General features: G+C 47.2%; 1 protein-coding gene across 1 annotated transcript; it reads right to left on the bottom strand.

The window, feature by feature from the left end:
• Positions 1-1,072: 1,072 nt before the first annotated feature.
• CHRAC1 (chromatin accessibility complex subunit 1) lies at positions 1,073-17,356 on the bottom strand. The gene is made up of 4 exons (XM_084803050.1): positions 17,089-17,356; positions 4,888-5,228; positions 2,149-2,275; positions 1,073-1,595 (listed from the first exon to the last, which is right to left on the bottom strand). The coding sequence occupies exons 2-4, from the start codon at positions 5,032-5,034 to the stop codon at positions 1,477-1,479; spliced, it is 393 nt and encodes a 130-aa protein (XP_084659176.1). The 5' UTR covers positions 5,035-5,228; positions 17,089-17,356; the 3' UTR covers positions 1,073-1,476.
• Positions 17,357-17,556: the final 200 nt, after the last annotated feature.

Here is a 17,556-nt window from a genome sequence, read left to right as displayed (position 1 = left end):
CTACACAGTGAGATGCTGAGGTGGGGGGAGGGAAAAAAGCAGTGGTTATGTGCAGGTAAAGGGCACAGATTAACTATGGATGGGTTTTGGGTGTTGTGTGTAGTGATTTGTAACAAACTACATACAAATTGCTAGCCAGAAGGATTGGCAAATCCTTATAATCCCTGCTCTTTGTTTGGGAGGCTGAGACAGGCTCACAAGTAGCCAGCTTGGGCTACATACAGCAAAACTAACACACAAAATGAAAATGTCAAATTTTATAGATCATAAGATGGTTTTACTGGATAGAAATGGTAGGAACAGAACAATCTATCCCCAGTGCCAGCTTGTCTGACACCTTTACAGTGTACTGGCTGGTTTGTGTGCAAACATGACACAAACTAGAGTCCTCAGAGAGGAGCCGCAGTTGAGGAAACGCCAACTATAAGGCATTTTCTCAATTAAAGATTGTAACGCCAGGCAGTGGTGGACTGCACCTGTAATCCCAGTATTTGGGAGGCATAGGCAGGTGAATCTGAGTTTGAGGCCAGCCTGGTCTACAGAGAGAGTCCAGGACAGCCAGGGCTACACAGAGAAACTCTGTCTTGGAAAAAGGAAAAGAAAATAAATAAGTAAAAGATTGCAGTGCAACCCTGGGTTGAGCCAGTAAGCAGCACCCACTATGGTCTCTGCATCAGCCCCTACCTCCAGGTTCCTGCCCTATTGGAGCTTCTGTCCTGGTGTTGAACAGCTATGTGGAGGTGTCTGCTGACTAAAACCCTTTTCTCCCCAACTTGCTTTTTAGTCATGGTGTCATAGCAATAGAACTCTTAACTATAACACACACAGAAGACTGCTTCTTCAATTGCATGTGATTGATGAGATGGGTTCTCTCCTCTGGGAATAGGGCAGCTACTTAGATGTGCCTGCTGTTTGTTTTGGTGCAGAGAGCAGTCCCAGGGCCCTGGGCCTGCTAAACATACTATACCTGGGTCACATCTCCAGCTGGAAATGCTTACTCTGAAATTTCACAAAATGCTTAGGGAGTAAGACATTAGAAAAGCCGATGAACCTAAAACGTCAACATAGCATGTTACTGTAAAATACATACAGACCTTTAATGGAAAAGGAAAAGCAAATTTCTGTACAATAGAACTGTGTAGTCCATTTTTTAAAAAATATACAAAATTCAAAGGTAGCACAGTACGGCGTAGCCATCTGTGAGAACAGGATGTCCACGTGACCACACAGCTGGCATACAGCTCTCCAGGTCTTCTCTGCAAGTTCGATGTGAAGCTCAGTGGTATGTGCTGCCAGTCTCAAAGCCAGAGAAGTACCATCTGCCCAGGGGTGCCCATGGGGGAGGGAGGCTGCTGTCCAGTCCTTCCCACTGTGAGAGGGAACGCAACAAGCTGTAAGTCTGAGACAAGCTGTAGTGCCTGTCACTTCCCAGCTGTTAGTCAGTCACTGGGCTCACTGCGAGCACTTGCTGCTGGCTTACGCCAGGGCTTCACCAGCATCACTTTCCTCCTCCTCATCCTCCTCCTCCTCCTCTTCCCTCTTCTCTTTGAGCATTTTCAGGTACTTACTAGCTAAAATCTTCTTTGGTAATATATCTAAAAACAGGAAACATCAATAGCTGGTTATGGTGAAGCATCAAAACAACAATGCAAATTTCAAAATGTACTGTTTCCACCTTTAACCCTAGAATACCTTCTACCCGAGATGAAATGCAAGGTGAAGAATCACATTGGTTCCTGGGGTGGGCCTACAGACCTGCTCACATTCCATAGCTGGGAAACTGTGTGTCTTTGACCTGATTTTGTGAACAGCACTGTCTAAGCTAATTGAGGAAGGTTAAGCTGGCCCCTGGGCTAGCCCTGAAGCTCCTCCTCGAAGAACCTGACCCGTGGCTGCAAGCACCAGCTGCTGTGTTTTGGGGGTGAGGGGAACTGGACAAGTTTACAGCTCTCAGTGAGTCTGCCTAGCCAACCAAGCATCTTGGGAATACTGTCGACTTCTACAATTCTTGGCAAGCTCAAATGGAGAAGGCTATAAACACCTCCCTGTGCCAGGTCAGGATAAACTGAAGCAATACAATAAAGGGAAGAATAGCTCACTACAAATTTTGTTTTGTTTAAACCAGAATGTCCCAAAGATTAAAAGTACCTGCAAGAAACTGAAGTGTCTCTGAGTCCTCTGCAGTACTGGCTAAGTCACTGTATGTCAGCGCTTTCTTGGCTTTGCCACTGCCATGTCTGTAGGAACAGGTGGCTAGATACTGAACAAAGAGCTCCTAAACCAACAACAAGATCAAATGAAAGGCCAACGTTGATGACCCAGCACACACTTTATAAGCTTAAAATTCCATTACTACTTCAGATTATCTTGGTTCCTCAAGTTCAATGACAGAAATCAGTTTACAGGAGAAAGAAACATGAAACCAGAACGGAAGCAGTGAGGCAGCAGGCAGCAGGCATGTCTCAGCTGAGCTCCAGTGTATAACAAAAAAAGGTTTACAAGTGATTATAAATAACGACTGGCTTCAAGGGGTACTGTGGTATACACCTAACATATCAGCACTGTCATATCAGAGGTGGAGGCAAAAGGCACAGGAAATGAAGAGCAAGAGGCACAGGAAATCAAGAGCAGCTATCACTAGATATCAAATTCAAGGCTAGTCTGAGCTACAGGAGCTGTTGTCTTTCTGAAAAGGGGGGTGGGGTGGAAGATAGGGTGTCACCAGCCTTTATAAAATGGAGTAAAAGACCATTCAAAAACTGTATCTCTAACCAGGTGGTAGTGGCACACGCCTTTAATCCAGCACTCAGAAGGCAGAGGCAGGTGGATCCATGTGAGTTTGAGGCCAGCCTGGTCTACAAAGTGAGTCTAGGACAGCCAAGGCTACAAAGAGAAACCCTGTCTCCAAAAACAAAAACAAAACAAGAATTGTATCTCTAGCTGGGCATGGTAGCACCTGTATTCCCAGCACTCTGGGAGGCAGAGGCAGGCAGATCTCTGTGAGTTTGAGGCCAGCCTAGCTACAAAGTGAATCCATGACAGCCAAAGCTACACAGAGAAACCCTGCCTTGAAAAGCAAAACAAAAATTATCTGGCTGGGTGTGGTACCACACGCCTTTAATCCCAGTACCCAGGAGGCAGGGGCAGGTGGATCTCTGTGAGTTTGAGGCCAGCTTGGTTTACAAAGTGAGTGCAGGACAGCCAGGGCTGTTACACAGAAAAACCCAGTCTAAAAATAAATAAATAAAATAGAAGAGAGAAAGAAAGAAAGAAAGAAAGAAAGAAAGAAAGAAAGAACTCTGTAGTCCAGGCTGGCCTTGAATTCCTGGAGATGCTCCTGCCTCAGTCTCCCATGTGACTGGATTACACATGTGAGCTGCCACATGTCTGTTGTCTTGGGAAGATGTTTTCAGTTTACTTGAATCTCTTGTCAGAGGTTCTTTACTCAAAACTTTAGTAAAAAACAACTGAAAAGTGACATCTCATTTTGCCCAAGTACCTTCTAGGAGCAGAACTGACAAGATCCCAAGGCTCAAAAAATGGCATCAACTGAGCCTTCTCCAAGGTTGAGTATTATTTCCGCTAATGAGTGAGGAGGGAAGGGTCTGCAGAGAGTTCTTAGGACCTTAATGCTAAAATGAATCTTAACAGGAAACACAAGTCCCAGGACTGCACAGAAACAACAGGAAGCTCCCCTACGGTCTTGAGATGTTTTAGAAATAAGATGTGTAAAGTTTACCTGTAAATAGTACATCACTGTCTAAAAGGGGCTTGTTATCCTAAGACTTGTATTTGGTGGACCTAGACCAATCCAATGATGGAGGGGGAGGGGACTGCTGTATTTTGTCAGGCTCTAATTGAGATTTGCTCTTCCCTCGGCCCTAGTCCAAAATATTGTAAAAATACCACACAATGGAGTTCTACAAATAGAGGCTGGAAAACAATCAAGAGCCAGTTATCATGGCTGGGGCTTGGTGCAGTAAGGTTCCTGGGCCACCACTATCAAGACCAAACTTTATTGTTTTGAGACTGGGGTTCTCTGTGTAGTCCTGGCTGACCTGGACTTGACTCCCTTTGTAGACCAGGCTGCCCTCAAACTCAAAGAGATCCTCCTGCCTCTGCCTCCCCTAGTGCTGGGATTACGGGAGTGCGTCACCGTGCCTGGCTCAAGACCAAACTTTTAGTGGTCGCATGAATTTTTAGTTCCAGTACCCAGTACCCAGAAGGGTAAGGTTGCTTCCTCTAGAATCAGAAACATGGCCAAGACCACGTGAGCACAGCGTGGGGGGCCCACACCTTAAACCCAGCAGCACTTGGGAGGCTGAGGCCAGCCGATCTCTTTTGAGTTTAAGGTAATCCTGGTCTACAGAGTTCCAGGAATATAAAACAGAATAAAAATACAAAGCGATCTGTGTTGGGAGGGAGCTGTGCGTTTATAATTTGTCCCTGGAATCTAACTTATGACCGCTAGGTATTGTCTGCATAAAACCGTAAAAACTTCGGGAGGCCTGAGGGCTGGAGAGCCCAAGACACCCTGGAAGCTTCGAGAACCCCAACATCACGCAGCGGTACGTCAGCTACAGAACCTAAGTCTGTAGTCACACGTGCGCTTGACTCCGCGCGCGCAAGGCACGGCGGGAGTGACGCGGTAGGCGGGACGCGAGGAACGCTGGGAGCGAAGTGAGTGGGCAGAACGAAGCAGGGCAGAGGACAGCGGGAGAGGCGCGATGGGCGGAGCTGAGACAAGGGTGGTGCAGAGCACGCAGGCGCAGGAAGAGGCAGAGGCGCGCGGCCCCCGCAGGGCCACCGAAAGGCCGGGCGTGTGTGAAGCCCGAGGGGCGGTTGGTGCCCGCGCCCGCCCCTCTCGCCGCCCCGCCGGCCGCTCACCGTGGCCTTGGCCGTGAGCACCAGCGCCTCCTGGTTGATGCTGGACACCTCAGGGGAGCTCTTCATGATGACTCGGATGCGGGACAGGGGCAGCGACACGAGCCGCTGGTCCCCGCACTTGTCTTTACCCACGGCCGCGTCCGCCATCTTCCGCGTCCGGGCGGCCCGTGATGCCCCGCGCGCCCGCGCCTGCGCAGATGCCGTGTAGCTTGGTCAACCGAAACCCTGGTGACCGCACCCAGGAAAATCCTTTCGGAAATGCTGCCGACCGGAAGAAACGCTTTCAAGCCTCTTAGGGTGTTCGAGAGTCCCCGAGCCGCACAGACCAATCCTTTCAAAAGCTAAAGAAAGAGAAATGTCTTATGAGTTCACGTTCTAGAAGGAGCCAGCAAGCATGTGCCAAATTCATGGCAAACAGAGCAAGAAAGAAAGGAGCAACAGTTTGACCAGAGGAATAGGGAGGAAGAGCGGCCCCTGCCCATGGCCTAAGACCATGGGGATTAGCCCGTTAGTCAGGTGGGTTAGCCAGAGGTCTTTGAGCCTCCTGTGAGTCCTATCACACAAAATGTAGAGGATCATCAAGTGTTTGAGCCCAGCCCAGCCACGCAAGACCTTATAAAAAGAATATGGACCATGTCTTAAAGGATACAGGGACAGGACAGAATGAAGACTGTTAGAAACATCCTAGCAAGTGGTGGTCCCGGAGAGCAGTGTCCAAGAATAGCAGAGGCAGTGGGGCGCTGGGGCAAGTGGAACCATGAGACCATGGAATTCTGCTCATATGAATTGTGGACTAAACTTGGGGGAAAGTTGATGTGGCCTGAGGAGGACAACAACTCGTAAACTGGCACTAAATTTATTTGGAGGAACTAAACAGGGTTTTATGGGTTGGATCACATTAGATATCAGGGTCGTATTTACTACAGTATATTCTAGTCCATGTAAGCATACAATTGTCCCTCACTATCCATGGAGGACTGATTTTAAGATCCTCACACATACTGAAATTGCACCTGCTTAAGTCCTTTAAATACAGAAGGTGACAGCTGCTTAAGATCCTAGGGACATAGTCATACAATGCCTGGCCTCTCAGTACCCCTGATAAGGGCTTCATGAATGCCGTATGAGTAGTTGCTAGACTGCTAGGGAGCAAGAACGAAAAATTTCCACACGTCCAATCAGCAGGGATGGTTTTTTCCCCCGAGTACTTTATATATCCCAGGTTGAGTCTATAGATGTAGAACTTATGTCCATTGTTAGTGACAGGCTCAAGGGCACAGTGTGCAAGTTAGCCATGCTGCCTGCTCTCAAGATTGTTTGCCCAGGTGTACTGGGGGCAAAATTTTCCATTTCCAGTGGGAAATGTCATGCTTGGGTGGTAGGCTAGCCTCTGAGAGGTGACATTTGTGCTCAGGCCTGAAGAAAAGGAAACCCATACAAGAAGGCAAGGACAAGATGAGGCAAACAAACATAAGGAATAGTTTAGGAAGCCTGGATGCCGCTTGGCTTGGGCTGTGCACTCCTATGAACAATGCAGCCAACAGCCTATGACCCCACCCCCACCCCCCAGCATGTGATGGAGAGAGAGAGGGGGGAGGGAGGGAGATTCTGAAAAATGGAACAAGTTTCTCCACTTAATTGGCATCTTAGATTCTCTTGGGTTGTATTCTAGTAATGAAAGGAGAAGAAAGAGGCCAGGCAGAACTAGTTTGGAGTATATGAATTATAAGACAAACTGTGTTTAAAGTGAACTTTAAACCCCGTTTGCCATGTTATGCCTATTTGTAATTGGGTGTGCATGTAGTTAACATCACACATTATGGAGGCATGTACAGTAGAAACGATGTAGTAATACACTCTTGTCAAATAGTGAACCATCCAGATTACAGCCCTAAGTAACTAACTCCCCTTCCTCCAGACCTCAGAAGCTAGGGCAGTAACCTGGGGCCCTGAGTATCTTCATCCATATGACCCACTTTATCTTGACAGCACACTCCCGTGTTGTTTTGCTTTGAATAAAGTTCCCCTGCTATTTGCACTCTTTTCTACTTTTTGTTTTTGTTTTTCAAGACAGGGTTTCTCTGTGAGGCCTTGGCTGTCTTGGAACCAGCTCTGTAGATCTGTTACAATAAATTGTATCTATTCAGCCTAGGAAGCCAATAACTGACACAAAGAGACTGAAATGTAATTCAAAGCTGCAAGCACTATGCTGGGCAGAATCTAAACTGCTACTAATCTAACAATAAACAAAAATAAACTAATCCTCATAACCTACATATATCCCAAGCCCTTGCCAATCTGATCCTTCCCTAGCGGCTTCTCTCCCACAACTCCATTAACTGTCAACTGTTCACTGTCAACTCCCAGCTCCTCCTCCTCTCCAGGAAGTCCTGTCTTCCACTTCCTGTCCAGCTGATTGGCTAAAAAGCATCTTATTGACAGTTGTTACATCCACTCAAGACATTCCTCCACATAGACCAGGCTGGCTTTGATCTCAGAGCTCTGCCTGCCCCTGCCTCCTGAGTTCTGGGGTTAGAGGCCTGCACTGCCGCTTGCTGTCACTGCCACCTGATGACACCTTTTGCTTGTTTAAGAGGTCAAGAATCTCTAAATGTAGACCCGTGTACAGATCTAGCCTGTGGACAGCTCATTCTCCACGATTGTGGGGAGAGCGGGGGACTGCCTCTAACATGAACTCTGGTACCCCCAATTTGATCACTTCCCCTTGGTGCGGAGGCCCACGGACATTCAGAGAGAGGGGAAGCAGGCTACCCAGATGAGACCTGATAGGCTGTGTGCTTATGGTGGAGGTAAGGTTCCCCTCCTGCCAGAGGAAGGGGAATTGGGTGAAAGAGGGAGGAATGGTGGGAGCAGGAAGATATAAGTGAGGGGATAACAATCGGGATGTAATCTACGTTAAAAAAAATTTTTTTTAAAAAAGAATCTTTAAATGCCCAGGCTTGAACCTCCAGGAGCATTAAAGCCTAGCCAGAAAAGGAACCACTCAACAGAAAACGTTAAGAAATGCTATCAGATTTGCCACTGAAGTTTTTTTGCTTGTCTTTTTAGCTGTTTTGGTTGAGTTTTACTTTTTTTATTTTTTGGTTTTTCAAGACAGGGTTTCTCTGTGTTGCCTTGACTGTCTTGGACTCCCGTTGTAGACCAGGCTGGCCTCGAACTCACAGAGATCCGCCTGCCCTTGCCTTCCAAGTGCTAGGATTAAAGGGTATACCACCACACCCATTTGCTGGTTATTTTTGTACAGCTTGTTTTGAGTGTGTTTGAAAACAGGATGGGAGGACATGAGGAAGATGTCTAGAGAGTTCAGAGAAAGGAGAATTCCCAAAGAGTGGGGATGAGAGGATTGGGTCGTATCGTAGACATGACAGTAGGGAAAGGACCAAAGGAGACATTGAAGCTGGAAAGGGCACTGCCCACCATTTTAGCGGAAGATGAACTTGAGCCTTAAGCAGCAGGAACCCTGAAGACTACCATACTCATTGCTTATGTTGCTATGATGAATACCTGACCAACTCAGGGAAGGAAGGGTCTATGTTGATTCAGTCCCAGGATATAGTCCATCATGGCAGAAAAGGCACAGCGGTAGGGCTTCAGGTATCTGCTCACCACGCATCAACAATCACAAACGGGGCTGAGGGCTGGTGCTTAGCAGGCTTTCTCTTTAGTAAATCTGGCGGGTCAGGATGAGTCTTCTCACCTGCTTATCCCAATCAGCTTAGCCCATCACAGACATGTAACTGGAACAGAACCATCTAGGTGGTTCTAGATTCCATCTTAACCATCACGAGGAGCTCCCTCCATTGTGAAGAGCCCGATGAGAGCTCAGTCTTCTCAACTCCCAAGGAGTGTATGCCCATTAATTGCTGATGCTACTGGCCACATCTAGGAACCTCTAGGAACCTCTGACAGCCAATTTCTGTTCGGCCAAGAGCTGATTATGGAATAGACTGCAGTGAGGAGGGAAGAAGAAACATGGTTATCTGCTTTATTTAGAATAATGCTGGGGTTGAGTGGTGACTGTTGAGGGCACAGTGAGGGATACCAACTATGTAGGGACTTGGAGTGAGAGCAGTTGGCTCCAGGCAAAGGATAAGCCAGCTTCTTTGTTTGTTTCCTTGTATTTACATATACAGTGCTCTGCCTGCATGTATGCCTGCATGCCAGAAGAGGGCACCAGATCTCATCAGAGATGGTCGTGAGCCACCATGTAGTTGCTGGGAATTGAACTCAGGACCTTTGAAAGAGTAGCCAGTGCTCTTAACCTCTGAGCCATCTCTCCAGCTGACAATCCAGCTTCTTTGCCTCCAGGCAGCATCTCCTCTCATGCTTCTGAGCAATGCAATACCTCCTTCTTGCTCCTGTCCCTCCACACTCTTGAAGGTAGTGCTTGCCTGTAGGTCCCCTCCATTTGAAATGCTTTGCCCAGTGAAAGCTGAAATGTGTGTATTAGTGACTAAGCAAGGCAGGTACCGCAGGGCACATCCCTGTGCTCTGAGCACACTTAAGAGTGTACTCCTAGGCTGGGTGTGGTGGCACACGTCTTTAATCAGGAGACAGAGGCAATTGGATCACTTTGAGTTCGAGGCCAGCCTGGTCTACAAAGCGAGTCCAGGACAGCCAAAGCTACACAAAGAATCCCTGTCTTGAAAAAACAAAAATAAACAAAAAATTCACTCCTAAATAAACACTTATTGGGCCGGGCGTGGTGGCACACGCCTTTAATCCCAGCACTCGGGAGGCAGAGGCAGGCGGATCACTGTGAGTTCGAGGCCAGCTTGTTCTACAAAGTGAGTCCAGGACAGCTAAGGCTACACAGAGAGACTCTGTCTCGAAAACCAAAAAAAAAAAAAAACAAAAACAAAAACCCCAAAAAAAACCACTTATTGTTGGGGGATGGTCTAATGTATTTTGATACTAATTACTGCTTGTTATCACTGTGACCCACCTTTTGATTAATAAAAAGCCATCCCACCTAGGCAGGGCAAAAGGAGATAGGTGTGGCTAAGGTTCCTAGACTTATAAAGAGAGAGGAATCCTGGGAAGAAGAAGAAAAGGAGGAGGAGATCTAAAGAGAGAGAAGAGGCCGCCATGGGGTAGATGGAAGAAAGCACAATGCCGGCATGGATGGAAAATTTGACCCAGATGAAGAACATCAGCAAATATATTGGATTATGGATGGGAGGTAGCTTGATAGAAATTATTAGAAGCAGATGGCAAGGGATATGTGATACCTGCCCCACTATGGGCGGTAGTTTAGAGGATTGACATCTGCCCTGCCCCAGGTTAACCAAGTTAAAATATAACTTGTTATATTTTAAAATATAACAAGTGTCATCTGGGCGTGGTGGCGCATGCCTGTAATCCCAGCACTCGGGAGGCAGAGGCAGGCGGATCACTATGAGTTCGAGGCCAGCCTGGTCTACAAAGTGAGTCCAGGACAGCCAAGGCTAACACAGAGAGACCTTGTCTCGAAAAACCAAAAAAAAAATAATAATTATAATAACAAGTGTCAATGTCCTGATTGATTGCTAGCCAGGCCTACTAATAATACAGATAATACAGAGTAATTAAAAACAACACACTTATGGAGATAGCTGTGCTTAATGTGACCTTATACTCAACCAAGATGGGTGGATCTTGAGGCCGCTTTTCTGTTTTTGGTGTTTGGTTTTTCGAGACGGTTTCTCTGTGTAACCTTGGCGCTTTCTTTGCAGACCAGGCTGGCCTCTAACTCACAGAGATCCCCCTGCCTCTGCCTCCCGCGTGCTGTGATTAAAGGTGTGCGTCACCATCACCCAGCGAGGCTGCTTTTCTGTTTTTGTTTTTGTTTTGCTTTTTTGGTTTTTCAAGACAGGGTTTCTCTGTGTAACAGCTATAGCTGTCCTGGAACTTGCTCTGTAGTCCAGGTTGGCCTTCAACTCATGGAGATCTGCCTGCCTCTGCCTCCCAAATGCTGGGATTAAAGGCATGCGCCACCACCACCCAGCGAGGCTGCTTTTCTGAACTGACACATTGATTTCTAAAGACGACTTCAGTGACAGCATGCCCCAGCAAAACAGGCCCTTAAGCTATCTCTCAGTCACCAGATGGAATCTGATCTTGCCGAAAGCAAGATGGCCACAGTGACTATTGCAGTAGGGATGGTGGCCACAAGGGCTTATGGAATATCCTGCCTTCTGACTGCGTTGGAAAGACTTCAAGTTGTCAGGTGAGGCCTCTGATGAACCACAGAGTGCCTTTTCTTCGGCGGCCTCCAGGATGAAAGGGCTGCAGGCTTCTTGCCTTCAATCCTGCCCAATGCACGCATTGACCACAAACAGAGTGCACAGCTGATGGTCACTACCTGTTTTAGCTTTAACTGTCACCTTAATATGTCCTTCAGTCACCAGACAGGGGAGTTCCAATGGAGGGATTTCCAGAACAGATTGGCTGTGCTGTTGAATGATTATTAACATTTAATATTGATTTATTAATTTAACAAATGGGCGGTTTCTCCTTGGCCAAGTATATACCCAAATAGCCACACAGAGAGACTAGGATCTATTTAATTAGCCTAGAGTGCAACACTGCAATACTTACTCCATCCTAAACCTCCTAGCTAGTATAGTTTCCTGCCATTCAGATTTCCCACCTTATATTTGCTTTGAACTCATCTCCTAGGTCAAGTTCATTTCATCTGGTGTTTCCTGATCCTCCCCTCATGCACCCCTCTTGTTTTTCCTGATCTTTCTCCTCCCTCACTGGACCAGGATGTCCCACCCTATTCTCTGTCTTGCTCAGCATTGGCTAGCTGGCTTTTATTGGCAACAAGTGGGGACATGTTTACACAGACGTGGCGCAGGAGATACTTAGAATAAACATCGGAATGCAGTGTCAGGATTGAAACCAGACAGTGGGGTTAGGAATCAGCATTTGAGAATGAGGGTAAACTGCACACAGTCACAAGAACATTATGCCGACACTGTGGGCATGTCTGTGGGGGAATTATCTGATAATTGATATAGAAGGGCCCAGCCCACTGTGGAAAGCACCTTTCCCTGGGCAGGTGTTCCTGTGTTACATAAGAAAGCTATCTAATGGGGCTGGAGAGATGGCTCAGTGGTTAAAAACACACTGTCCGCTCTTCCAAAAGACTCGGGTTCAATTCCCTGCACCCACATGGCAGCTCACAACTGTAACTCCAGTTCCAGGTGATCTGACACCCTCACACCAATGCATATAAAATACAATTAAAGAAATTAAAGAAAGCTAGCTAGCTAGCTAGCTAAGCCTGGCTCTAAGAATGAGCCAACAAGCAGTGTTCCTCCGGAGTCGGCTTCAAGTTCCTGCCCAGAGGGATGGACTGTAATCTGCAAATGGAAATAAACCCTTCCTCCTCTAAGTTGTTTTGGTTCATTGTAGTTGCCACAGTGACAGAATGAAACTCAACAGTTACTGACCCAGGAGAGGGAAGTCCCAGAGACTAGGAAAGAAAGCTCTGGTAGAACGCAGTCATAGAGACGCTTTTAACCCTGGACACTTCACTGTAAGAAGGCCCATAGAAGCCAGCCGCCTGGGAAGAGGGAACCTCAGCTGAGAAAAAACACCTCAGACAGACTGGCCTCAAGGCAAGCCTGGGGTGCAGTCTCTAGATTGCTGATCGACAGTGTCCCCTTAGGGCTTGTGGTCCTAGGTGCTGTAAGAAAATTGGCTGAGCGCGCTGTGAAGAGCAAGGCAAGTGAGCAGTACTCCCTTCATGGCTCGGTCCAGTTCCTGACTCCAGATTCCTGTCTTATGTTCCTTCCCTGAATCCTTTCTCATGTTAGACTGTGATGTGAAAAATGCAAGTGAAGTTAACCCTTTCCTCTCCACATTGCTTTTGGTCATGGTGCTTTACCACAGCAGTAGAAACCCTAGCTAAGACATGGTGTACGCTGTTTTTGAGACAAGATCTTTGCTATGTTGCCGAGGCTGGTCTTGACCTCTTGGGGGTTCTGTTGTGGAAATTTTGGTTTATCCGTAAACATGTTTTTATTTTAATCCCACGTGTGGGATATGGGGGCTGCTCCAGTTTTTCCACAGGTGATAATTGCCTCCTGAGAGGGCATGTAATTTTGTCAGCTGTGAAGTGCCATGAAGTGCCTCGTGTGGGGGCATGGTCTTTGCCAGGGGGATAAAAGCCAGACCAAGAAAGGGGGGCAGGGGGAGGAAGTGGCGAGAGGGAAAGGGGGGAAGGGGGGAAGGGGGAGGGAGGGAGAGACAGAAAGAGAGAGACTTGGGGGCTCTGAGAAAGAGGAAGGCTGCTGGTGTGTTTCTCCCTGCTGCTTCTGGTTGCTGTTGATGCAGTTGGATGAAAAGAAGTTGGGAGATGTCAGGGAACAAGGACTGGCCTTACCCCAAGGAAGTCGACAACCCTGAACAGCAGGAAGTAGCTAAGGAAAACTATGCCCTCTCTACTCACTAACCCTTTTCCTCTCCTAGCTGGTGTGGCAGTGTTGGGAGGGAGTGGGGTGAAGAAGAGAGAAAGAGATTTAAGGAGCCAGGCGTGGTTGCACACGCCTTTAATCCCAGCACTTGGGAGGCAGAGGCAGGCGGATCGCTGTGAGTTCGAGGCCAGCCTGGTCTACAAAGTGAGTCCAGGACAGCCAAGGCTACATAGAGAAACCCTGTCTCGAAAAACAACAACAACAACAAACCAAACAAACAAACAAAAAAAGACATTTAAGGAACCAAATATAAAAATACACTTAAAAGCATGCCAACAGGGTTCAGCGGATCCCTCCAACCTCCAGAGTAACTAAGAACACTGGTCTTCATCGTGTACCTAGCTTTATAAAGATTCAAGTCCATTTTGTGTGTTTGAGATGACACTTTTTATCAGCCTGGTGAAGTGGCACATGCCTTTAATTCCAGCTCTCCGGAGGCAGAGGCAGGTGGATCGCTGTGAGTTCCAGGCCAGCCTGCTTTACAAAGTGAGTCTGAAACAGCCAAGGCTACACAGTGAAACCTTGTCTCAAAAAAAAAAAAAAAAGCCTTTAATCCCAGCACTTAGGAGACAGAGGCAGGTGGATCTCTGAGGTTGAGGCCAGCCTGGTCTACAGATGGAGTTCCAGGATTGCTAGGAATATATAGAGAAACCCTGTCTCGAAAAACAAAAACAAATCAAAAGAAAAATCCGAGATGCTCTTCATATATTTTTGTGAGTAAGTGCTGGGCACCTGTCTCTGGAGTCTGTGGCCCTTCTGGCTAGCGACAGAGCTGAGCTAAGTGTTTGTGGCAAAGATTGTGTGGTCCACATGTCTTAGACACTTACCATCTGCTCCCGAGACTGTGGGCTCTCTGGCAGGGAGCAGGCACATCTGGGAGTTACACTTACAGTTCTTCCTCCTTCCTTCCTTCCTTCCTTCCTTCCATCTTTTATTTATTTTTGTGGTATAGGACTGGTGTATGTTCATGTAGTGTATGTACACGTGGGTGTGCAGGCACACCCACATGTGTATGCATACAATTGTGTTGATCATAGGTTGGCATCAAGTTTCTTCTTCTGTCACTCTGCACTTTGTTCTTTGGTTTTTCAAGACAGGGTTTCTGTGTAGCCTTGGCTGTCCTGGACTCACCTTGTAGACCAGGCTGGCCTTGAACTCATTGATCCACCTGCCTCTGCCTCCCGAGTGCTGGGATTAAAGCCGTGCGCCACTAAACCTGGCACTTGATTCTTTGAAACTGAGTCTGTTAATGAATTTGGAGCTCAATGATTCACCTAGGCTGGCTAGCATTACAGGTGTGACTTTCAGGTGGGTTCTGGGAATTGAACTCAGCTCTTCGTGCTTGCATGGCAGGCACTTTACCCCATGGAGGATCCCTCCTTCCTGCCCCACAGGCACTTCTTCTTGTGAGTTTTCACTCGTTTCCTACATCATCCCTGTTCCTTGTTCCTAGGCCAATGTGGCGCTGTATTGACTGTCCGTGTCTGCTGTCTGTGGTCATTGGAGAAATGCAAAGGCACCCACAGAGCCAGTCCCTTGAGTCCTTGCTTCCTCAAGCAGGAAGTCCCCTCTAAGTAAGGTTGGCCTCTTGTCTAACAGACCAGACATGGAACACTGAGGGTGAGCGTTTCTCCTGACTGAGCCCCAGCTCCTCTGACGCTCTGGGATCCTTCTTGCCTGTGCCCACATTGATCTGTGACTTGTTTATAATCAGTGGAACTATCTGTCTTTTGTTGTTGGACAATTTCTTGTGTGTGTGTGTCTGCCAAGACATTTTATCTCTATGTCAAATACCTGAAACAGTTTGAAAGAGGACTTATTTGCCAGGCGTGGTACTGCATGCCTGTAATCCCAGCACTCGGAGGCAGAAACAGGCAGATCTCCATGAGTTCAGGCCAACCTGATCTACAAATCCAGGACAACCAAGGCTACACAGAGAAACCCTGTCTCAGAAGAAAAAAAAAGAGGGGGGAGAGAGAGGGGGGTGGACAGGGAGCGAGGGAGGGAAGAAGACAGACAGACTTGTTTTGGTTTACATCTCTAGAAGGTTGACCCTTGCTGGATTGCTCCTTCACTGTGCTCACGAGGACCACCAGGGCCTCAAGAGCATGTGGTGGAATTGGCTTTCTTTCTTTTGTTTTCTTTCTTTCTTTCTTTCTTTTTTTTTTTTTTTTTTGAGGCAGGGTTTCTCTGTGTAGCCTTGGCTGTCTTGGACTTGCTTTATAGACCAGGCTGGCCTCAAACTTGCAATGATGCACCTGCCTCTGCCTCTGCTTCTGCCTCCAGAGTGCTGGGATTAAAGGCCTGAGCCACCATGCGTGGCCCAGAATTGACTTTCTTACCTTATGGTAGCCAGGATACAGAGAATGGTAACAGGAAGCGGCCAGGACCCAGTCACACCTTCCAAAGCATGCTCTGGAGCTTAGCTTTCTCCAGCCATCCCCATGTTCCATGATCCCACTACCTCCTAAAGTGTATTCATATTTTCAGTCTCTCGGTGGATGAAGCCGCGGGTTGGGGCAGGTCCACTCTCCTGAAGCCTCCTCACATACATACTCAGAGGTGAGTGTCCCCATCCTGTAACGACTAGTCACGTGGACAATCAAAATTAACCATCACTGCCTGCAAGATGGCTCAGCACATAAAGGTGTCTGATGCCTGAGGACCTAAAGTTTGATTCCTAGACCCCACTTAGTGAAAATAGAACTAAGTCCCACAGGTTGTCCTTTGTCCTCCACATAACCATCATGGCGCATGCACACCTACTACATATAATCAAAGTAAGTAAATATTTTTTAAAAGCCTTAAGTATTCAGAATATTACAACTATGTAAAACGTGTATATTTTCAGGCATGGAGGCACACACCTGCCTTTAATCCCAGGCCCTACAAAGCAGAGACAGAGGACTCTCTATTGCCTCTATCATGGGTACCAGGAATTAGACCTTGTCTTAAGACACCCTCCTATATCTGTCTAAAAGTTATACACTTATGAAAATGTAATTTATAATTCTGTATGTGTACATATGAGCAAATATGTCCACAGGCCCTTCTTTTCTACCTCTGTGTTACCCTGACCAATATTGAAGGTCCGGGGCTTGAAAGGTCAGTATGACATCACTGACCATCAGACGTAAGAAATTCTCAAAAATATGTGTTCTGTCAAGTAGGTTATTTTTGCCATTTAAATGTTTTCAACTTACATAGCTGCTTAAGACCACCGCATTTATAAACAATGAAAATTAAACACGGAAATGTTCCTTTTGAGAGTTTCTATTACATTGTCTTAGTCCACTGAAAACACGTGTGGGCATGGTGGGGTTTGCCTGTAATCCCTGTTTCGAGGTAGGTAGAAACAGAAGGATTGAGAGCGTGAGGTCATTCTCAGCTACATAAGGAGTTCCAGGGGTTACACGAGAACCAGTCTCAAAACCCCAAAACTGAGGGCTGGCAAGATGGATCAGTGGGTAAAAGTCCTTTCCACAGAGCTTGATGATCTGAGTTGGCTCTCCAGGACCCAACACACTCACACTCACACTCACAAACACACACACACAACACACACACACACACACACACACACACACACACAGAGAGAGAGAGAGAGGGAGAGAGAGAGAGAGAGAGAGAGAGAGAGAGAGAGAGACAGACAGACAGACAGACAGACAGACAGACAGACAGACAGAGAGCGGAGGCGGGTCATGGTGGCACATACCTTTTATCAGAGGCAAGCTGATCTCTGTCAGTTTGAGGCCTGCCTGGTCTGTATAATGCGTTCCAGATCCCAGCCAAGGTTGCTCTCTTAGTTACTGTTCCATTGCTGTGGCGAGACAACATATCCAAGGTAACTCATAGTAGAAGGCATTTAGCTGGAGGCTTGCTTACAGTCTTAGAGCACTAATCCATGAGCATGGTGAGACGCAGATGGGCGTGTTAGAGCAGTAGCTGAAGGTTTTACATCCTAAGCCACAGGCAGCAGGTGAAGAGACAGACACTGGGCCTGAGGTGGGCTTTTAAAACCTAAAAGGCTGGCTGGGCCTGGTGGTGCACACCTTTAATCCCAGCACTTAGGAGGCAGAGGCAGGTGGATCTCAGGGTTCAAGGTCAGCCTGGTCTACATAGTGAGTTCCAGGACAGCCTGGACCATACAGAGAAACTCCGTTTTGAAAAACAAAAGCAGAAC

This window comes from Acomys minous (genome assembly GCF_964271855.1).
Source record: "Acomys minous genome assembly, chromosome: 12".
In the NCBI taxonomy this organism is placed as follows: domain Eukaryota; kingdom Metazoa; phylum Chordata; class Mammalia; order Rodentia; family Muridae; genus Acomys; species Acomys minous.
Note: the sequence above shows the minus strand (reverse complement) of the source record. Positions and strands in the feature narration are given on the sequence as shown.

What these genes read in the sequence shown, in the direction of transcription:
- CHRAC1 (XM_084803050.1), bottom strand. Translation starts at nt 5,034, where the DNA reads ATGGCGGACGCGGCCGTGGGTAAAGACAAGTGCGGGGACCAGCGGCTC. An exon ending in TGCTCACGGCCAAGGCCACG is followed by an intron (nt 2,276 to 4,887) that starts GTGAGCGGCCGG and finishes TTGTTGGTTTAG; the next exon opens with GAGCTCTTTGTTCAGTATCT. An exon ending in GACACTTCAGTTTCTTGCAG is followed by an intron (nt 1,596 to 2,148) that starts GTACTTTTAATC and finishes TCCTGTTTTTAG; the next exon opens with ATATATTACCAAAGAAGATT.